General features: G+C 38.6%; 1 protein-coding gene across 1 annotated transcript in view; it reads left to right on the top strand.

The window, feature by feature from the left end:
• Positions 1-429: 429 nt before the first annotated feature.
• The window catches only part of Grip75 (gamma-tubulin complex component 4), a 176,800-nt gene continuing 152,566 nt past the window's right edge, over positions 430-24,663 (top strand). Inside the window, exons 1-3 of the mRNA XM_067146385.2 lie at positions 430-590; positions 7,649-7,733; positions 15,618-15,750. Coding sequence (XP_067002486.1) covers positions 7,671-7,733; positions 15,618-15,750 — 196 coding nt within the window. The 5' untranslated portion in view covers positions 430-590; positions 7,649-7,670. The remainder of the gene's footprint in view (positions 591-7,648; positions 7,734-15,617; positions 15,751-24,663) is intronic.

Here is a 24,663-nt window from a genome sequence, read left to right as displayed (position 1 = left end):
CCTCCGTGGCTCAGACGGCAGCGCGTCGGCCTCTCACCGCTGGATACCGTGGTTCAAATCCCGGTCTCTCCATGCGAGATTTGTGCTGGACAAAGCGGAGGTGGGACAGGTTTTTCTCCGGGTACTCCGGTTTTCCCTGTCATCTTTCATTCCAGCAACACTCTCCATTATCATTTCATAGCATATATCATTCATTAATAATCACTTTGGGAGTGGCGACCCCATCGTACTAATAGCCTATATCTGCTTCATTCATTACATCCCTGACCCGGTCAATGACTGGAAAACAGGTTGTAGGTTTTTATTTTCAACTAGTGAGAGGGAGAGAGGGGAGAATTTTTTATAATGTTAGGGTAATTTCATTTTGTGTTTGTTGGTTAAACTGTATTAAGATCTCTTTTTTTTGTTTGTTTGTTTGATAAACAAAAATGGCTGCGGTAAGTTGGAGGGAGTTTGGATTGCTGTCAGTTGTTAGATAGTTACGTGAAAGAAGTTTGATAGATGCTCTAGCCTAAATATATCCTGTACAGATATATGTCTTGCTAAGTGACATGGAGAATGCTCAACGGCAATATTCTTTTATATAAAAGGTGCGTATGGTGGTGGTGATGATGATTCTCTTAACCAAACTGCATAATTGAAACTTCCATGTACAATTTATGAATATTATAGGAGAGTTACTAATAAAAGCCAGACTAAGAAAAAGCAACTGTCTACACCTATACATTGGGTATACCTCCGCGGAACTATCCCAAGACGATATTCTAAGTCTGATTTTTAATCTACTGTATACGCTACAGTTGGAAAAAGTTATCAGGTACTAAAAAAATCGAAGTACCTACTGTATACAATTTGCGGATGATATTGTCATTTATTCTATAAAAGATACAGTAGAGGAATCGCGCAATGAGATAGAACAAATAGAGGACATAGAGAAATGGCTGTGGCATCATGCCTTGGAAACAGAACACAGATCATCAGCATTAAGTTTTACAAAGATTTGTATGAAATATTCGTCAAAACTTCAGTTAACTATTTGAGAGTGAAAATCGATAATTAATTTATTTTGAAAACATAGAATATTACACCTCTTCAGTGATGCCTAGGCCATCTATGACAGCTGATGGCGGAACTGTTGAGGATCCAACCAGCCTACGGGCTGAGGACTAAACATACATACATCTGTTATAAATCTGAAGTCAAAATAAATATATCATACAATCTGTAACAACTAGATGACCGAGCTCGATAGCTGCAGTCGCTTAAGTGCGGTCAGTATCCAGTATTCGGGAGATAGTAGGTTCGAACCCCACTGTCGGCAGCCCTGAAGATGGTTTTCCGTGGTTTCCCATTTTCACACCAGGCAAATGCCGGGGCTGTACCTTAATTAAGGCCACGGCCGCTTCCTTCCCACTCCTAGCCCTTCCCCATCCCATCGTCGCCATAAGACCTATCTGTGTCGGCGCGACGTAAAACAACTAGCAAAAAAAAAGTAACAACTAGATGATGGTGATCCGACCCCTACACCTTACCAATGGTGTATATGAATACAGTAAGGTCTGTATTAGGTAATGGAATTCAGTCCTTGGACTTTGTTTCCTACTATCAGAAGAAAAAAAAAAGAAGAGAAGAAACTCTATAGGCCCTGCATTACAATTTTAAATCATAAGACTAATAACAGTTTCTGTCATCATCCTCAACATATATAGAATAAGGCAAACTGAATTCATCTTTAACAAAATGTCATGATACCAACATCCTATCTGCACAAAATTGCAGTTATTAACAAAATACTATGATAAGCAGAACGTAGGAGATGAGCAAAAATATACATTTCTATGGGTATTTACACAATTCATAAATTTTTGACCTGACATCATTCAGACGAACTCATCTAGATTATTCAATACCTTTCAAAGCGAGCATACTTAAAACTATTATAAGAAAATGCTTATAATATATAAATATATATCTATAATATAATATATAATATATAAAAATATGATAAAATGCCAAGTGAGGTGGGTAATGGAGAAGGTCTAAGCCAGGGCCTCTCAGGGTGCATGCGCTTGGTGCATGCACTGTGCACGGTGCAAAAGACGACTTCGCTTGGTTGACCAGAGTGAAGACCCCCACTCCTCGATTTGGAGCAATAGCGCTCTCTCTCTCTCTTTCCCCACGCCTGTCTCGCTCGCTCCCCCTGTCTCCCTCTTCCTCACTTGCTGCGTAGCGCTCCATATCCGAGCCAAATTGAGCCGAGTAGCCCAGAGACGAAGCGTTGGTCCGAGTCGTGCCGAGCGGGAGCGATGCACAGTGCACGGAGCTCTTGCGCCTCAATTTGCACGCATGAGATTTTGGGCGTTTGAGAGGCCCTGGTCTAAGCTATCAAATCACAATCAAATTCCCCAAACCAATTTATGGGAACTCTGAGCAGTGGAATGAACAATGGCAACAGTCATGTCAGCAAAAAGGCAAATATCTATGTGATATCCAAAACTCAATAATACCAAGCTCGTTAGCTGCAGTCGCTTAAGTGCGGACAGTATTCGGGAAGTAGTGGGTTCGAATCCCACTGTCGGCATCCCTGAAGATGGTTTTTCATGGTTCCCCATTTTCACACCAGGCAAGTGCTGGGGCTGTATCTTAATTAAGTCCACAGCTGCTTCCTTCCCACTTCTAGCCTTTTCTTGTCCCATTGTCGCCATAAGACGTACGCTTTGCGAAGTCCAGAATGTTTAAAAGCAGAAAAGTTACTTGCAGTTGATGATAACTTGTGTTTCTGGTGAATAATACATGTCTGTTGGTGTTCAAATCACATTGTTGAATTGTGTGAAAAGTATCATACTATCCTACACCCAGTCCTTGTTCACATTCCATGTACAAACGTTCTTTTTAACCTACCGGTACTCTGTTGATTGTTGTTAATGGTGCAAAGTAATGTTGTTGATGAATGCATAATTCAAGTCAGCTGACGTCTGCTTCAGCATAAGCATAATTGTAAAGCTAATTGTTTGGACATATCGTTATTGAAGGGGCAATCTGGGCATTTCAAGTGTCATAGTTGAAACTTGATTACTTGAAGTCGAGAACAGGGTTACTTGCTGCAGTGACATGTGCCTCTAACCTACTCTGATTAGTTTACAATGGTTTCATATTTTTAAATCCACTATTTTTGATTTATTTTACTTTTTACATCGCACCGACACAGATAAGTCTTACGGCGACGATGGAACAGGGTAGGGCTAGGAGCGGGAAGGAAATGACTATGGCCTTTATTAAGGTACAGCCCCAGCATTTGTCTGGTGTGTAAATGGGAAACCTCGGAAAACTATATTCAGGCTGCCGAATGTAGAGTTTGAACCCACTATCTCCTGAATGCAAGCTGGTAGCTACGTGACCCAAACCATACAGCCACTTTGCTCATTATAATGGGGTATTATCAGTAGACAGTTAAAGCTGTTGGGTAGTGGTTATTATGATGTACCATTGATAGGTTTGTTTCTGCTTGTACTGTATCTGAAGTGACAGTGCATGAATACTCAGCCATAAGTATAATCTAATCTACTGTTCACACCATGTCATAACAACCGTAGGTGTCCTCCAGCAGCTCTGCTGCTCAAATTATGTTTATTATTGGAAGGACTTTTTCACAAATCATTGTTCTGCCTGGGACTTCTCTTTCTTGTCAACCCACTGCTGCACCCTCTTTCTTCATGTTTGGCAACATGCTGAATCCGTGAGCACATGGCCCTAAATACAGACAGTAAGTCTGCAAGTTTACAAATTAGCTCCTCAGTTCATTGTAGACATTGATGTATACATATTGATGTATTTATTATACCAGGGCGATGTGACAGCATGTCTGATATTGCTACTATCATGCTGTCAGATGCTGTCGCTAATGAAAGGTTGCAAGAATACCGAGCTCGATAGCTGCAGTCGCTTAAGTGCGGCCAGTATCCAGTATTCGGGAGATAGTGGGTTCGACCCACTGTCAGCAGCCCTAAAGATGGTTTTCCGTGGTTTCCTATTTTCACACAGGCAAGTGCTGGGGCTGTACCTTAATTAAGGCCACGGCCGCTTCCTTCCCAGTCCTAGCCCGTTCCTATCCCATCATCACCATAAGACCTATCTGTGTCGATGTGACGTAAAGCAGCTTTAAAAAAAAGTTGCAAGAATGATGTTTTATTCGTAATGAAATATGCATCTATACTGATCCATTGGATTGTGTTATACTGACGTATGCATCAGAAACCTGGACACAGACGAAAAGACAGGAGAGAAAAATCCAGGCCAGTGAAATGTAATTTTGAAGAAGGATCATAGAAAAGAATACTCTGCTGCTTTTTCTTGATAGATATAGTATTTTTTCATCTGTCTCTTGGCACAGGACAGATTAAGATGTAGGCTCCATCAGAGTCTCAGTGCTGGGCTAAGTAGCTCAGACGGTAGAGCGCCTGGTCTTCTGACTCCAGGTTGTGAGGTTCGATCCTGGCTCAGTCCGGTGGTATTTGAAGGTGCTCAGATATGTCAGCCTTGTGTTGGTAGATTTATTGGCACATAAAAGAATTCCTGCAGGACAAATACTAGCACAACAGCATCCCTGAAAACTGTAAAAGTAGTTAGTGGGCCGTAAAACAAATAAAGACTGTCTCATCCATGGCTTTGACAGTGGGGAAGCTGCTGAGTCAGAGCATAGGATGTTGTGAATAGTGTCACTCATAGGGCTGGTCATGCTGCAATAGCGCCTTCTGGGCAAGAGAGGAAAGCGCTGGTGCTATTAATGTCTTGGTCTGGCTGGAGTTAGATCCTGGGGACTGTACAAACTGAGAATCTTCCTTGCTCGTTTGGCCACTGAGTATAATTAGTGTTGTCTAATATTAGTCCCTGAGAGGGAAACCTTACCATTCCTCCTGAAGCTAGTTATTTATACAATACCTGAAAAAAAAAAAAATTAAAAAAAAAAATTGAAGCTCCCAGAAGGAGTAGAGGAAACGAAATGAAACTTCATGTATTGAGAGGGAATGTGATGTTATTCCAGTGATTACAAAATCAAGTTAAATTTACAAAGAACTTGACAGTACGAGCCCACTTATCAGACCACAAGATATCCAGGGTTATTCACCTAACATGTTACACAGAAATAACTTCTAAACCATTAAAGATATTGGCATTCTGTTTTCATATTCGTAAATGGTACCCAGGGCCTTGTAAAATAACGTGCTACTTAGTCTCATGGGGTGATTAATAACCGAGATATTGATACTAACTCCATATTTTTAAATGGAACGGCACAAATTCATACAGCTGGCCTAAAAGATAAACTGCCTACAAGTTCAAATATGTAAGTATTTTCAAAATCGGACAGTTACTTTTTGAGATATAAATAAGAACAGCATGCGTGGTTTTGCTGCCGCATTAGACGGCGTGAGTCGGGTATGGACATATTGAGGCGTAAGCTGCTTCCTGGCCTTGATTCCAGGCACAGAACGGATACCAGGCATGTACTGTAAACATAATGTGATGTACCGTAACATACCCTGGGTGTGCAACGTTATTGTATGACTGGCGAACACACAACGGGGAAGAGAGATTAAAGTTGTATTGTTTTGTTTTGACCTGTAATAGTCTGCGGTCAGTTTAGCGTTTTTTTCTCACGGATGGGATTGGGAAGGATTTGGAAAGGAAGTCGGCCGTGGCCTATCACAAAGGTACCTATCCGTTTTTTGCCTGGTGTTGAACATGGGACACCATGAAAATCACTTTCAGGTTGGGCGAGGCAGGACTCGAACCTACGCTCTCCCGAATGCACACTACTACAGTTGCACTGGAGCTCTGCGGAGATTAATGCGTGTAAAATAAAACATAAATAATAGTGTTGCTGCCATCTCACCACGATCAGCTCTGACCATTTGCTTTTCTAGAAGGAGGTCTTCCGGTGTTTTGTGTTATGTTTATTTCTCAACTCATAGAGTAGTATGAACTGCACACTAAAACCAGTGACAGTTATAGCTTTCGTTATGTTCCTTTCAAGGCAAAGTACTTATTCTATTCCTTTTAAACACATCAACCCTTTCTGTCCTGTCATACACACTTTGCAAACCCATCACATGTGTACGAGGTGCTTACATGCCTGGTATCTGTTCTGTGGCTGAACTCACTCCCAGGAAACTGCTTGCGCCTCAATATGTCCTTGCCCGACTTCACGCCGTCTAATGCGGCATGCAAAACAGCACTTGCTGTTCGTACTTATATCTCAAAAAGTAATTGTCCGATTTTGAAAATACTTACATATTTGAACTTGTACGCAGAGGAACTTTTAAATCAGCTGTATGAATTTGTGCCGTTCCATTTAAAAATATGGAGTTAGTATCAATATCTCGGTTATTAATCACCCCATGAGACTAAGTAGCATGTTATTTTACAAGGCCCTGGGTACCATTTTTTAATATGAAAACAGAATGACCGAGCTTGATAGTTGCAGTCACTTAATTGAGGCCAGTATCCAGTATTCGGGAGATAGTAGGTTCGAATCCCACTGTTGGCAGCCCTGAAGATGGTTTTCCGTGGTTCCCATTTTCACACCAGGCAAATGCTGGGGCTGTACCTTAATTAAGGTCACGGCCGCTTCCTTCCAACTCCTAGCCCTTTCCTGTCCATCGTCGCCATAAGACCTATCTGTGTTGGTGTGACGTAACGCAACTTGCTTGAAAACTGAATGCCGATATCCTTAATGGTTTAGAAGTTATTTCCGTGTAACATGTTAGGTGAATAACCCTGTATATTTCATGGTTTCTTTATTGACAGCTATGCTTAGTTGTATAACAATTTATTACAACATTTTCGTCCTATTCAATGCAGTAAAAGTGTCTTTGACACTTAAGATTTAAAATCTATAAATGTTTCAGCCCTAATTTGGACCGTGTTCAGTAGAAAACATTATTTAAGAAAAAAGCAGTAGTAAATTCAATTAAAATTATGTTGATGGATGATGTGTGTGACAGCATATAATCACATATTCACTTGTAATGTATTTTAAGACAGTCCCAATCTTTTAGTATTTCTCCATATCATATTGATGCTAAATTACATAAACTTTAAAGTGTGTTTTTTCAAACATTAATTTCAAGAACAGATGCAGCAGGTTTAAGGAAAGATCATCATTAAGAAAACTGTATAATTAGCACTAAGATTTTGGATTTGTAACAATAATGTTCAGTAATTGTAATTTTTGTCTTAGGTCCTAGAAAGTAAGGATGTTTTGCAGGTTCTTTTGATATCGCTTATGAAGAGATTGATACAAATTTCTCTAAACATCTACAATTAATGAATAATGTAGATTAATGATGTTTCAGTGAAAACAATAAATATTGACAGGGCAGACCCATTAGTGAACCATTGTGTTTATTTGGTGGTGTTGAGTAGGTTCGGGAGGTCTAAGGAGTCGTATTTTCACTCCCTTTGTGGCCCTATTCTTTCTTTGGATGATATCTTCATTTCTCAAAGTGTCAGACCCCTTCCATTTTTTTTTTTCCATCTGATTAATGTTAATAGAGGATGGTTACCCAGTTGTACTTCCTCTTAAAACACCACAATTATATGTTTTATCCAACTGAACCTCTTCTCTCTTTTTTCTTTCTTTTTTTAGGTGCTGCTGCTAAGAATTCATCATGCTTCATGAGGTCTTGATGGCTCTGGCTGGCTTTCAGGGCAGCTTTTTCAGTCATTCTAGGGTGAGCCTTTCTGTATACCTATACATCTAGGACTATGTGATAATCTTGTCTGTAACTACCTCTGTCGATCAGTAGTAGAGTGTCGGCCTCCGGATCCCAAGATCATGGGTTCAAACGCGGCAGAGGCAGTTGGATGTTTGAAGGGTGGAAGAAAGACCATTTGACACTCCATGTCGTACGATGTCAGCATGTAAGATATCTGTCGTGACACATTTGGTGTTCACCTGACAAAATTAATTAAAATTAAGGCACAGATCACCCAGCAAAGATTTGGTTTACTCTGCAGTCTGGTAGAGTAAATAAAATGTCTAAATTGATGTGCAGGCAGCCTGGTTGGCGTCAAAATGACTGCACGCGGTAGCTGAGACCATATGATTGTAGTTGTTTAGTTGTCATTTTGTCTATACAGTACACATCATTTTTATTTTGAACTAGGTTTACAAAAATCTGAAGTGGGTTCAGTTTATGTCTTGTCTGTTATGACATCGTGGAAAAATGGCTTAAGAGGATTTCTCAAAAACTTGTGGTAGCCGGATTTTACGTTAGGCTGTATAGTCAAATTTTGGTTTCGGACACCTCTTTTAATGGACAGTGATATAAAATCTGGGAGTACACATGTAGTGTAGGCACTCCAGTACACATGAGTTCGCAAAGAAATATATATGAAATTTACCTTAAAATCCTTTTAAAAGAGAGATGTTCATTAAGAATGACAGGGACCTACCACACCGCCCATAACGGTACATTTACTTTTATAACCCAATGAAAGATTTCATGCACCATTGACCATTTGCCGGCCAGTTACGAGCACAGCCTTTGGCCGACATGACATGGTTCCCAGAATTCCTAACTCACTGCTTCCTTTACCAACCCACGCAAAATAAAAACACAGCAAAAGGCTTTGTTAATAGGCTTTTAACTATCACCGCAGTGTATACTACCCACACGGTAAGGAAAAAAATGTAATTTAGTAGCTGTAACCTATGTTTGCAAATCCAGGCAAAGCTCCGTCAAGAGAACAGTGGCTCCTTCAGGACCACACTCCCTTCGAGAGGCTCTTAACTATTGCTGCGGGGCATACTGGCCGCACAGGAAGAAAAAATTTGTAAATTAGTAGCTGTAACCTATGTTTGCAAATCCAGGCGAAGCTCTGTCAAGAGAACAGTCGCCTCTCCTGGACCACACTCTCTTCGAGAGGCTCTTAACTATTGTCGCGGCGCATACTGCCTGCACGGCAAGGAAGAAGTTAATTTAGTAGCTGTAACCTATGTATGCAAATCCAGGCCGAGCTCTGTCAACAGAACAGTGGCCCCTTTGGGAGGCTCTTAACTATTGTCGTGGTGCATACTGCCTGCACGGCAAGAAAAAAATGTAATTTAGTAGTTGTAACCTATGTTTGCAAATCCAGACGAAGCTCTGTCAAGAGAACAATGGCCCCTTCGGGACCACACTCCCTTCGAGAGGCTCTTAACTATCGCCGCGGCGCATACTTAAAATGATCACAATACTAATTTATAAATAAAGTATTTTAGTGATAATTTTACTTAAAGGTTCTTAACTATCGCCGTGGCGCATACTGCCCACACAGCAAGAAAAAAGTTAATTTAGTGGATGTAACCTTGAACGTCGCGCGTGCTGGACATTTCCTTAACAGTTGGTAACAGTTCACAGATCGTTGGCAGATTGTAAAGACGCTTCTATTGGCAATCCCGTAAACTAAGCTGAGAACAGAAATAAGAGAGCATCACCTGCTGCCGAGCCTCCATGTACAGCGAGCGGAGTGAGTGGAGTGCCTATGTTAGACTAATTCCAATCCGGGGTAGCAGATGTAGGGAATGCATAGGTAAAGCACTTCTGTTAGATGAAAACAGGCAATGACTTCATTTTCCTGGGATGTAAATTTATCTTTCAATTACAGACTTCTTCTTTCAGGTAAGTTGAAAAATTTAGTAACAAAGGTAAAATAAGGAATTTTTCTCTTAATATTTCAGCACTTCGTAATTACAGTACCGTATGAATTAATCACAACAAGGTATTTTTTCATTATTTTCCCAATGGTTTGTTAGAGTATGCTACACATTGCTTATTCTTAGTTTCTGCACACACTATCCATTCTTTGCACTTATTCATTGATAATTAATCTGTGTGACAATTCTTTTAGGTTAAAAGTGTATTTATTTCAAAGTGTATCACTTTTGAGGAATTTTGAGGTTTCCTTATGCTGTTAGTAATGCCTGTATCTTCAGTGGATACAACTCCCAGGAAGCACAGTGTGACTGTAGCATTATCTCAACTGGGCGAGTTGGCCATGCGGTTAGGGGCGCACAGCTGTGACCTCGCATCCGGGAAGTGGGTTCAAACCCAACTGTCGACGGCCCTGAAGATGGTTTTCTGTTGTTTCCCATTTTCACACCAGGCAAATGCTGGGGCTGTATCTTAATTAAGGCCACGGCTGCTTCCTTCCCTTTCCTAGGCCTTTGCTCTCCCATAGTCGCCTTAAGACCGATCTGTGTCGGTGCGACGTAAAGCAAAAAAAGCATTATCTCGGAATACTTTCATGACACAAAGAGAGTTAGGTACTAAATTTGGTGTTGGTGTAGGCACTAGAAATAGAATTATTCAGCGGCACAGACTGGCTCTTTGTCACCAAAGATAAAGGATAACTCTGGCACGACAAAGAAAACAAACACCAATGTTTCTCCTCACAAGAAGCAAATCAAAGGCCAGGCTCACTGCTATGGACTTGGCTGCCAAATTGGGGGAGTGTAGAAACAGGATTTAGACAAAGAAGTGTATTATTCCCTCTACTTTTTGTCACAGTCATGGATGAAATCCACAAGAGTGTACAACAAAAAATGGGAAGCAAAGAGACAAAGACCTTCCTCTTTGCAGACAATATGGTAATATGTGGAGAAGAGGAAATGGAAGTACCAGAACTAGTTACTGTATGGAATCGGGAGATAGAGGAACATGGAATGAAAATAAGTGTGGAGAAGAGTAAGACAGTTGTGTTGACGAGAAGGAAGAGGGAATATTGAAGTAAATGGAAGACAATAAGAAGTTGTGAAAAGCTCCAAATGTTGGGGAATATACTTGCAGAAGATGGAAAAATAAATGAACGGAAAGACAATCCAACAAGCTACTGGGTGTTACCAATGTGTGAGAGGTATAGTGCGAAACTGGGACGTCTCTGAGAAATGCAAGAAAATTCTGTACTCAGTGTATTACACACCAATTTTGACATATGCGGTGGGCACATGGACAACAAAAAAACATGATGGAACAAGAATCCAATCAGCCCAAATGAAATTCCTTAAAGGAATAATTGGGAAGACATGAAGGATTAATATCAGAAACATAGAAATTGGAGAGAGAATTGGGTTCTCTAAACAAGACAAGATAGGGACCAGTAAGCTGAAATGGTATGGTCACATGAGAATGGAAGAGGATAGAGTTCCAAAGCAAGTATTTATGGAGAAAATAATAGGAGAGAGACAACGGGGAAGGCCCTGAAATATTTGGATGGATACAGTGAAGGAGAGTATAGAGAAGAGAGGAGTAAAAGTAGAAGAAATATTGGAGGAAGGAAGGGATTGATGAAGAGACAGAAAACTGTGAAGGTCCTAAATTCACAACCCGACCCAGAAGACTGGAAATGAAGAATAAGAATAAGATTGGATCACTAAAATTGTATAGACGGTTGTCTTTATTTGCTGATGATACTAATGTATTTTAAATGGACACTTGTATGGATAACCTTGAAATTATGATGCAGTCTGATATTACTTCACTATTGGCTTATTGTAAATCGTATAATTTATTAAAACAATTTATATAATATTTCATAAACCAGCGTACTGTTTTCTCTTGAAATTACACTCAAAATTTTTGACTGAAAAATACCTCGAGTTAGGGTTACCGAGTTTTTAGATCAATTCTTGTTGAATTCATCTCTTAATGCACTCGTGTTCGGGCAATATGTAATAAAATCATGCCAGCCTTTGGCGTTCTTAACAGACTGGCTAACACATTATTAAAGAATATTTATCACACTCTTATTGAAAGTCATATAATATGTAAAGAGCTATTTCAGACTGTCGAAAAACTACTCAAGAGAGCATAAAAGTACTTTTTAAGGTACCTACATTGACGTCAACAGCTTATCAATACAATTAATGGTTATGAATTTTGATGTTTTTGGTCCGTCATTTCAATACAAGAACTTACTGATTTCCATGATTATAATTTTTACAACACCCCATTTATACTTTATTCTTTGTTAAAAACCTCTTAGTATGTATATTCCTTGTATTATTAACTATTACCATAATAACATCTCATTTCACTTGTTATTCTTTAAAATAACATTTTCTTAGGATTTCGCCAAAAGTGTTCTTTGCTCCAATACGGCTGATGATGACCCCTAGATGGGTCGAAACTAGTACCGTGTAATTTATAATTTTGTGAATATATTTTAGTATTGAAAAGGTGGAAACGTTTAAGTTGTTATTATTATTACTTATATATTATCAATACAAACATTGTAATACACTTCCACTTGAGGCTTTATGTTAGAAAGCTTCAGCTATGATGGTCTAAAAATTGCAGAATAATTTGGTTCGTTCTGATACTTTGTGTGACAAATTCTGAAATTCACTCATACAGTTGTAGAGGTACTAATAAAATTCATATCAATTTATTTACTCAACTAAATATGGCAGCAAAGCCGTATGGCACTACTCTTCACATGTGTGCTGTATTTTCTGAACATATTTGACTGGTTTGTTAGGTGACCCTTGTATTTTGTAAGAGTATTTTTCCTGTTCCTTAGTAATTACAAGTTTCCTCCTACTTGGATCCTGTTGAGAAGTCTGTCAGTGAAATCTTTTGCTGATGCCATATTCTTTGGAATCCCTGTCAAGGCACTGGTGTGGTGTTCTCTCTTCTTTGCAGTCTCCCTAGGCAAGGAGATGAACAAAAAGCATGATTTTCATTTTGTTTATAGCTCGTTTACTCTTATGTTTGAAGTGTTGGAACTCTTATTCAATTGTGCAGCTGATGTCCATGATTAAAATAAATCATTTACTGAATCCTCAGTTGGTCCTCCTTACATGATATCTTTCAGTATGTAATATACACACACATAATTATGCTTCATCTCCTTTATACCATATATTTTCTGTGTGCTTTTATTTTCAATCTTGGAACACCTGTTCTTTTAACTCATTCAGGTCTGAATTATTTCCCACATATAGGGGGAAAAAAGGACAGGAAGCAGTCAACCACAAAGAGAGAGAGATTATAACCTAATATAATTTATCACATGCTATTATTCATTGCTCAAACACACTTTAGTTTTTCTATTGGCTGAGATACAATCAGATATGACATCATTCATAGCAGTCTAGTGAAATGCATTCTGTTACCAACCCGCGCACAATAAAGACACAACTAAATGCAATCTGTAACAAAACAATGTACAATACAGACCAATAGCTATGTCACTAGCAGGCATGATAAATTACTTCATCTTTTTGAAAGCGCTGCTCTCACTATATTGAATACTAGAGGCCTAACAGCTGCTTTGCGGCCCTAACTTGGGGGATTATGCCCTGAGACCCCGATTGCTTGATCCTAGTCCAACAGTTTTGTCAATAACCTAATCTAACCAATCCTGACCAAAGGTTTTGTCAATAGCCGGACCTAACCTATCCAGACCAACAGCTTTGTCACTAACCAGCATGATAAATCACTTCAGCTTTTTGAATGCGCTGCTATAACCGTACAGAATGCTAGAGGCCTAACAGCAGCTTCGCGGCTCTAACCTGGGGGCCTACGCCCCCACACCCCCTTTCCTCAGTCACAGTTCAAACCAATCCGCAAGTTCGTAAGTTGAAAACTAGCTCCGCTGCACCTAACAATGTAGGACTAGTTCTTAAGGTCAAGAGTTGGCAGCCCTGTACACCGTACGATCACGACCATCACGAGAAGTCGGTGAGAAAGAAACCGATGACAGTGTGTCTAGATGTCAAGTAGCAAACATTTAAGATTAACTTAAATATTATAAGTGGTCTGCTTATTCAATGCATACATAATTTATTACATCTAGTACATGTTTCGTCCCCTAAGGGACATCATCAGCTAGAATAAACTACATTAATGTATCAGAATACAATAAGTACATTATTAGATTGGAAAGACAATTTGAAACACTTTTATATACAAGGACATTTAAAAAGAATTATTAGCAAACTTGGTTAAAGTTGCAAGTCACATAGTCAATAAAACTGGTTGAATTGTTCATAAACTCTTGATGATAAAGTTCGTGGGGACTAACAGTTGTATTCATAAAGTCGTAAAATGATCGTCGTTGTGAATAAAAACCTTTAATTTATAATATTTCTCAATAAAAGATCCTTAAGATCTTTGATAGGCATTCCTTAATTTTTATTTAAGATTGAACGCTTCAGGATTTCAAGTCAATGTGGGGCTGAAGCAGTAAATTTTCGCTACTTGATTTTATAGTCAATACAGGTTTTTATCTAAAATGAAGCTGTTAAAGCTTGTTACATGTAACACCTAGATATCTGCGCTGAAAAAGTGCTGCAGTAACTGAACTTTTGCTCTCCTTTGGAGTGACTTGGTGCAGGTCTTTTGGGTTAACATCGTATAGGCACCTGCGCATCTTTGAACATGGAACCCTACCTAAGATGAATTATAATGCTGGAGACAGCACAAACCCCCAGCCCTAAGGCTAGTATGCTAACCATTTAGCCATGGAGCCGGGCAATCACAAAGTGAGTTACATCTATCAATCAATCAATACTGATCCGCATTTAGGGCAGTCGCCCAGGTGGCAGATTCCCTACCTGTTGTTTTCCTAGCCTCCTTAAATGATTTCAAAGAAATTGAAAATTTATTGAACATCTCCCTTGGTAATTTATTCCGATCCCTTCGCCTTCCTATAAATGAATATTTGCCCCAATTTGTCCTCTTGAATTCCAACTTTATCTTCATATTGTGATCTTTCCTACTTTTAAAGATGCCACTCAAACTTATTCGTCTACATCTGTCAAAAGAAACTATTTGTCATTTTTTATTAACATACCAATATTTTACTGACAGCAAGTTTATGGAAGAACATTATTTTATTCTCTGTTCTTGTACAGGTTGAATCAAAAAGTTGTATATTACTTATTTTTAAGCATTTATGACAAAATATAGTATGAGAAGTAAATATTATGTAAGGTAGGTCTATCAGTTCTTTAAAATTAAGCAACATTTATTTGCTCATAAAAACTACAAGTTTGAGGTTGCATGTTCATACATGATGGCATTCATTCATTCATTCTTCTCTTTTTATCAAGTCCTGATAAATAGCTCTGTATTGGAAGAAGAAGAAGAAGATACATTTGTGAACACACATGAGCAAATTTTGAACATGTTAAACTAAATTTAACCTTTAGGAGATAAACTAAAATGAAAGCACTTTTTCTTTTGCGAAAATCAATTGATCACAAATATGTCTCACAGTCATGGTCATCCATCAAGGACTACTAATTTCAGATGGCAACCAGCCATAAGACATAGCCTGCACAGTAGCTAGGTAACATTGTCTAACCATCCATCCATACCTTACATCACTGCCTACACGGTTGCCGTGGTTACACTTTGTCGTGTTCCGTTACACAAATTTTCGGATGACCCCCAGTCATAAGATATATTTGTCAGAATGCTATGTGCATTATGATGTGCATTGGCTCTCTTAAAGTAATGACTAATGAGAATTGTGGTTTGTTACATATATTCGTAAATCTTCATTTGATCCATTAAAATTTGCTGTGTATTGCAGATGCTGTTGTTATAATTGTCTAACTTTTGTAGGGTTCTGAATTAAGAACTTTTCTACATCCTGGTGAAAGAGCAGTATTGGATAGAATACAACAAATTGCATCATATTACAAGAATCTGAAGGACTTCGTGGAGGAAAATATCTGCCAGATTGGGCAAGAAATTGGTAAGTTGAAATTTTGTGAAGTAAACTGCCTGTTGCTGTTAATATTATTTTATGGGAAAGGAGAGTTGGCTTGTCAGTTTGTAAATAATATTCAAGTGAACTGTTTATTAAGACAAGAAATATAGTAGACATGAATAATTAGAATGAAACTTTGTTAAATAACCAAAAACCAAACCAAAACCCATGGCCCAACAGCCTCGAAGGACCATGGCCTACCAAGCGACTGCTGCTCAGCCTGGATGGCCTGCAGATTACAAGGTGTCGTGTGGTCAGCACGACGGATCCTTTCGGCCATTTCTTAGCTTTCTAGACTGGTTGTTAAATAACACATTTCCTAAAAATATGTCTGATCCGATAACGAATGAGGCAAATTTTACTTACTTTGGTACAGGACCTGTTGTGATCTGTAGGATGATATGCATGTTACATGATAATAAAAAATTATAACATTTTAATTAAATTCATTTTGAGAAATTTTAATTAATTTTTTTCCTTTTAGGAAAAAAAATCCTTCTAGCATTAGTGTACAGTTTGTTACCTTTCTGATATTCCTTCACTCTTCTTTCAAGTTTGCACTTGAAGTGACTCACAGATTGTGAATAGGTTGTTTTATGACCTTGCTGGCCTCAAGCTCTAGAGGGTGTGAACCTGCCTCTAAACCTAGAGGCCCCAGGTTCGATTCATTGCCAGGTCAGGAATTTTTAGCTGGATGTGAGGGCTGGTTGGACGTCCACTTGAGAACTACTGAGGAGCGCTCTTACGGTGTGAGAGAAAGCTAAGAGGAATGGCTGAGAGGATATATCATGCTGACCTTGTAATCTGCAGGCCTTCAGGCAGAGCAACCGCTGAGTAGGATAAGGCTTATCATAGCTGTACCAATGTGGGATTTGTTTGTTGTATTACGATCTTTAATTCCTGTATACAATGAGCACCTAGCACGTGAAAGTGGTTCCTAGAGTTAATTTATGATCCCTTAAACATCATATTCCTCTCCCAAACTGCAGAATATGCATTTATGTTCGGATAAAAACTCCTTAATGTAAATTACCTCCAAAAATTGGTATTTAACAATTACGATTTCATTTTTAGGAAGAGATTCTCTTGTCTTGTCCATCAGTGTATTTAGGTTGGCACTTATGTTCTATACATGTATTTAAAATGATCATATTCATTTCTCATGGTCATGATCGTTAAAGCATCAAGTCTACATGATCTGGCACCGTGGTTAGCCGGTTCAAGTCCTGATAGTTGAAAATTTTTTGCCAACATGATTTTGACCGGCAGGGTGGGAGAGGTGGTGATATACAATTCCTAATCACTAGATTGCATGCCAAAAGCCTGCATTAAATTCTGAACCTCTCTGCAGTGTTCATATGGAGTGAGGACATATGGCAGTTGATGGTGATCCATCCATTGGCTGGAGACTTAAAGCCTTGAGCAGACTCTTTGGTGTTATTTGACAGGAGTAGGCTACGTGCCGGCACCGGGTTTCACTTTCTCCCTTCCTACTATCCTATATCACATTCATTTCATCTCATTAACTCCTCTGATGAGGTTGTTGTCAGTAAGGGCATCTGGTCGTAAAAACTCGTTATGAAGATGCATCTCACTTCATACCCAACCCTGTAGAGGAATGGAACAAGAGTTGGACATACAGTATATTTATAGTCTCTTCATTCAAATCCATTTTCACAGTCAAATCATAGTTTACCTTTCTCAAATCCAGTGCCAAAACATGTTTGCACTCAGACTTGCTGAATATAAAACAAGCATATACATAAATGTTACATTTCCCCTCCCCCAAGTAATAATAATGTACAACAAGTGACATTTGAACTTGTACATTTTGCCATGTGATTATGCAGGCCAGTGGGAGAATATCATTTAGAATATTTTGCTAAGAATTGAGGCATTGAATTGGAGAAGATAGTAAGTCACAATACATCAAATTTTTGGCATTATCATGGAGTGAACAGTAAACAGTTAGGCCGATATCATTGAATGAACAGCAGGTCAATCAGTGGAATAGATTAGTTTTTTAATTATGTGTTTTACATTGGACCGACACAAGTATGTCTTATGGCGACAGTGGGATAGGAAAGTGCTAGGAGTGGGAAGGAAGTGGCCATGGCTTTAATTGAGGTACAGCCCCAGCATTTTCCTGATGTGAAAATGGGAAACTACAGAAAACCATCTTCAGGACTGCTGAAAGTGGGGTTCGAATCCACTGGGTAGATATTGCTTGAATGGTAGTCGATCTTTAAATTCTATTGTACTCTCATCAACAGAGTTTTCACCCACACTCAAAAATATCACCGTAACAGTCCTTCAAGTCCATAATTCATCTGGGGCCTGTTCCACGAACGAACTTTGCAACTTTTCAACTTTGCACTTTTCACCTTTCAATTCTTGCAAAGTACAAAGTCTTTCTGTTCCACCGTGAACTAGGCTGTACTTTTCAATTTCTTCGCAAAGTGAAAAGTCTTTGCGAATGAGTGATCCGATCGAGTTTATTCCATGAGCAAACTGTATAGGCCTAATACTCTATGATTTTAATGCTTTACTTTTCGCGGCGAACTTGGCGGTATAATTGCCGTACCGTTAAAGTTTTTATCATGGGAAAGAAAGGTTATTATAAAAAGCTGGCTGTGATGGAAGTTGTCAAGGAGAAACGTGACATCCTTTTTTGACAACTTTAAAGATAACCTCTTAAATGATGACACACATCAATGTTAACGAGAGTACCGTCAACACATATACACACAGAAAGACATTCACCCTTCATTAGAAATCCCGTCGCTATATTAAGTGGATTATCAGGCCAACAAACTGTTAGGAAATATTACATTTACTATAACATCTACGACTTTGGTAACAGTTCTGCAAATAATTGATTTTTGATGTCCCATGCATTGCTGTTACACAGTACAGCTGGGCACCATTTACTAAAGAATGTAAACATAAGAATTTGTTCTTTTTCGGAAAGGAATTTACTTCTTTATGTTTCAATAAATGACCAATCATTTCAAGAATATAGTCAAGCCTCTGTTGGGATAATACGAAATCACTCGCAATATTACGTCGAAGTGAGGTTATGAAAATTAATCCTGTCTTTGTACGTTCTATTATTGGATTCTTCATCACTGTCCTCACTTGATGGTAACAAAAGCTCACGTCGTAACGTGTTTATGTCACTAAACCAAATTCTACGCCGAGAAACTAATGTACATATTTGTTAATTAACATATGAAAAGGGAATCATCTCTTTGCAAGATTTATGAAAACTTTTCACTTCATTTCTTTGCACTTTGCATTTCTGTACCAATGGAGGAACATAACAGGCTTGAAAAGTGAAAAGATTTCTAACTTTTCACTTTGCAAGCTAAATCTGAAAAGCGATGGTGGAACAAAATCTGAACTGAAAAGTGCAAAGTGAAAAGTTGCAAAGTTCGTTCGTGGAATCGGCCCCTGATCTCAAAAAAGAGGATCATATCGGCTGAGACCTTTTGTTACCTAATTATCTTTATTGTTGAAATGCAAACATGACCTCATCAGCTGGAACTGACTTTGTGAGAAAACTTCAGAAAATCTGGGAGCTTTGGTTAGCCAAAAGCTGTCTTAAAAATAAGACTCAAGGGAGGGTTGGCAAGTTTATCAATTTGATTGCACACCGGTATTAGCAAAGTAACCTCATTTTCTTGAAAACAAAAATGTTCTCTGCTAATCCGATTGCACCATTGCTCTTAACATAACATGAAGAGCATCCGTGTTTTTTTTTTTTTTTTTTTTTTTTTTGTGTTTTTATTGGTGTAATTATGTTACACCCTGAATATGGAGCAGTCCTGTGAGTTATCGGTCTTGTCTGGAGTCAAGCCAAGTGAGAAGCAGTCATGTGTTGTGAAGTTGTGATAGTCAGCAGACCCAGCTACAGGGAACTGCTTAGTGGAGTGACTGGTCCATGCGAAGAGAAAGTAAAGGGTGAGACCTGTCGATCAGTATTTTGGAGGCATCGTCCGTTCCAGGTAAATACCAGTGAGAACAAGAGACTTCCATAAATAGCCACTAATTAATGAAGTGTGTTTGTGTGTTCTGGATTAAGTTAGTCCAATAAAACGGTGTTTTGTTTGTAACACTATCACCGATTTTCTACTCTGAACCACTATTCACATCATCACCATCATCATCCTAAACCATCTCCAGTTTCTCGGGTGTGGTAACTATTCACGTCTCTGAGAGAATTGTGAATCATCTACCTACGTTTCAGTGTCTGACGTACTTTCGGAAAGCCACTCCGGTTTCCTTTCTTTGACTGTGCCATCATTATGTCCAGAAGTCACCCTGTGAAGTTTAAGTTATGAGTTTAAAACTCATATCGCATTAAAAGGAACCCATTTCCACACACTAATGACATACCGGTAGTACAATACACCAGCAGGCGCGTGGTGAGATGAATGGCGTATCTTGCAATATTTAAAGTTGACACCTTCTTTCAACTGCCACTAGGCAGCAGCACATAGCAGAGCAGTGTAAAAGCTATCTTCTGCCCTTTTTGACAAGTCAAACATGGTGCCACGTGGTAATAATATTCTGAGGCTGAGGACTGCAGTCAAATATGGCAGGGGACGAAGTGTGACCGTTGTTTGACTAAAGTTGAACATGACAGCATGGGGGTTGAACCAAATTCTTGACTGTGCACCCAAAATTGTACTCCACAGTTCTCCCCTCCACCTGGCACACCTAGCTGTGTAGTGGGGTGTATAACCCACATGTTGATATCTTAAGCTTCAAACGCCTACTGAATTCCATTCAGTCAACTTTTTACCTACCAGCAAACGAAACTATAAGATATTGTTGTTGAGTCATCAGTTCATAGACTGGTTTGATGCAGCTCTCTATGCCACCCTATCATGTGTTAACCTTTTTGTTTGCATATAGCTACTATATGCTACATCTACTCTAATCTGTTTGTCATATTCATACCATGATCTACCCCTACCATTCTTAACGCTTACACTTTCCTCAAAAACTAATTGAACAACTCCTGGGTTTTGAAGGATGTGTCCGTTCATTCTATTTATGGGTGTCTTAACACATTCACGCCCATTATCTGAGCGGGCTATTTAAATGGCTGGCCCAGCTATTCCAGCTCTTAGTGGCACAGCAAACTACAACAAATTATTTCCACAATAAGTTCTAAACTAAACAAGATACGGAAACAAAATTTTGTACGTACCTTAAAGAAGTCCTCTAGTATCTCTGGAAGGTGTGGTAGCTAATGTTACACTTTCAGGTACTGTGCTTTCTGGCACATGTCCAGGAGAATCTGCTTCACTGTCATCACTGTCACTTTCGCTTAGTTCAGGAATTAGTTCATCACCCGAGTCTTCATTGAATAGGATGTCGGCAATTTCGTCAACACTTACATTGTCCCTAAGCACCCTGGTTACACTTCAGAACGTGACTATACGAACATTTATACAATTACAAACCAACTACGCAGCTAGCTTGGCCAGCACTAGCCTTCGTTCAGAAAATTAATTAAAAAATGCATTGGAAGGGAAAATCTCCAAAGCCATGTGGTTTCTGGTGAGTAAAAGCAGGTAGAAGAATTCATAAGGGTATTACACTAATCTCTGTCGCACATATTTGTAAAAAAAAATAAACCACAGCTGCACGGGCAACAAATCAAAGTTGCGCTTATCCGGGCTAACTCGGATACAGTCCAGAGCATGGACACGCGCTATAGGCAATAACTTGGATATGGGAGTGAATGTGTTAAGATGTGTCCTGTCATTCTATCTCTTCTTCTCGTCAAGTTTAGCCTAATCAATCTCCTCTCACAAATTTGATTCACTATCTCTTCATTCGTGATTTGATCTACCCTTCTCACGTCCATCATTCTTCTGTAACAGCACGTTTCGTAAGCTTTTATAGCTTTGAAGCTATTTCTTTTTGAGCTAGTTATTGTCCATGTTTCTCTTCCATACAGTGCTACACTCCAGCCAAAAGTATTCAAAAGTGTCTTTCTAATTCCTATATCGGTGTTCGAAGTGAGGACGTTTCTTTTCTTAAAGTCCTTCCTTACTTGTGCTGGTGTGCATTTTATGTCCTTACTTCTGCTATCATTAGTTATTTACCTACCCAAGTAACAATATTTATCTACTTCCTTTAAAACATTTCTGAATCTAATATTTCCTGCATCACCTGACTGGATTAAAATGAACCCACTTCATCTGCACTCCCATTACTTTTGTTTTGGACTTACTTATTTTCATCTTGTACTCCTTCTGTAAGACTCTGTCTATACCATGCAGCAATTTCTCCAGATCTTTTGCAGTCTCAAATAAAATAACTATCGGCAAATCTCAGGGTTTTGATTTCCTCTCCATGGATTGTGATTCCCTTTCCAAATTTTTCTTTGATTTCCTTTACTGCCTGTTCTATATAAACTTTGAGAAGGAGGGGAGACAAACTAAAACCTTGCCTCACTCTTTTCTAAATTGCTGCTTCTTTTCCAAAGCCCTCTATTTTTATCACTGCAGACTGATTTCTTTACAGATTTTTGATAATTCTTCTCTCTGGTTATCTGATCCCGATCACCTTCAAAATTTCAAATAGCTCGGTCCAATCAACATTATCGAATGCCTTTCCTAGATCAACAAACGCCATGCATAAGACATTATCACATCAAAATGCATCTGAGGATTAACATTACTTAAAATGAAAACTACTGTAGAATACTGTACAGTAGACTCTCTCTATTTTGGCCACATCGGGATGGGACCCTAGACCAGACTAACTGACAATATGCTATAAATACCAATTTGAAGCTTAAGTGAAATACAGTATCAGTGTTCTCCCCAGAAATTTTCAACAGCTGGGTTTCAGGAATGAGTAGCCGGATGGGAAATAGGGCATAAAAAAAATGGATATTATAACATTTCAATTTATTCCCTTCAGGGCATTAATAATATCAGTCGGGTAAACATTAATTGTGAAATTGAACTATTTTAGTGATACCACAAAGAAGACATCAGAGTATTTTAAACTTGTACTGGTGTACTGTTTGTTCATAATCATGTAACACAGGGGCCTACCATTTCGTTGCTGTGGAGTGCCATATGGGTTTGTGACGTCATGCGGAATCGCATGCGATTCCACGCTATTCCAGGCTCTGCTCGCGTACGACACTATGTGGTAGTCAAGCTGAACATTTAAACTCCAATGTAATTGATGCAATCATTCTGACAATTAAAAAGATTTGTCATATAAATAAACCATTTTATATAATTTAAATTTAAATTTAGAACACCCAACGACTGAAATATAAATTAATATTATAGAACTAGCGCATATAATTGTTTTTTTGTTTGCTAGTTGCTTTACATCGCACCGACACAGATAGGTCTTCTGGTGACGACACATATCACTTAATATTATAGAACTAGCACATATCTAGGTTATTTTAGCAGGGCAGTCTGCCCATTAAAATGTTTCTAGGGAGAACACTGCAGTACATAAATAAAGAACCAGTTATTAGGCAAGTAGTATTAATGTCTTTACCAAGTGTACTCACCTGAAATGAGTTCAATCAATCACTACTAATATGCATTTAGGGCAGTCGCCCAGGTGGCAGATTCCCTATCTTATTTTCCTAGCCTTTTCTTAAATTATTGCAAAGAAATTGGAAATTTATTGAACATCTCCCTTAGTAAGTTATTCCAGTCTGTAACTCCATTTCCCGTAAATTATTTGCCCCAATTTGTCCTCTTGAATTCCAACTTTATCTTCATATTGTGATCTTTCTTACTTTTAAAGACACTACTCAAACTTATTCGTCTACGAATGTCATTCCACGCCATCTATCCACTGACAGCTCGGAACATACCACTTATATCATAAATATTATAATAATATTTATAGATCCACCTTTCAATACAATACAATCCACCATTTCATGTGGTTAAAGTGTATACATAATACTTAAGTCATAAGTACTCGTTTCACCGGTTTTTATGGGCATCATATTTGACATTGATTTTACTATCTTGAACTCATGTTATGGAAGTGGAATAAATATCCCCCTTGGATGATTGTGCTTTCACACTCAAGGCTGTCACAGTCCTAATGGTGTATAAGAAGAGGATCCATTTTGGTTTTAAACGCTCAAATATTCTAGATTAACCGCGTTATAATCTTCAAAACCGTTAATTTACTATATTTTTAATTTACTTTCTGTGCATTGTCGTCATTTTAGATGTTATACTATAACATTTTATGAGATCATTGTTCAACATTTTATTCTATAATTTATAAGATTAGAAAGATCCTATACCAATAATTTTAAGATTGATATAGGCTGATGAGATGATGCCCATAAAAAGAGGGTGTAACATGTACCTATGAATTTTAAGTATTATGTATAAATTTTAACGATATGAAATAGTGGATTGTATTGTATTGTATTGTATTGAACAGGTGGATCTATAAATGTTATTATAATATTAGTGATATACGTCATCTTCAATACGGAACCATTGTCGGAAATCACCCAGAACAAATCGAGCTGCTTTTCTTTGGATTTTTTTCCAGTTCTTGAAGCAAGTAATCCTGGTGAGGGTCCCATACACTGCAACCATACTCTATTTGAGGTCGTACCAGAGACTTATATGCCCTCTCCTTTACATCCTTACTACAACCCCTAAACACCCTCATTACCATGTGCAGAGATTTGTACCCTTTATTTACAATCCCATTTATGTGATTACTCCAAAGAAGACTTTTTTGCTATTTTTTTTACGTCGCATCGCCACAGATAGGTCTTATGCGACGATGGGACAGGAAAGGCCTAGGAATGGGAAGGAAGTGGCCGTAGCCTTAATTAAGGTACAGACCCAGTATTTTGCCTGGTGT

Source organism: Anabrus simplex, chromosome 4, assembly GCF_040414725.1.
Source record: "Anabrus simplex isolate iqAnaSimp1 chromosome 4, ASM4041472v1, whole genome shotgun sequence".
In the NCBI taxonomy this organism is placed as follows: Eukaryota; Metazoa; Arthropoda; class Insecta; order Orthoptera; family Tettigoniidae; genus Anabrus; species Anabrus simplex.
The sequence above is the reverse complement of the archived record's forward strand: the minus strand, read 5'-3'. Positions and strand labels throughout refer to the sequence as shown.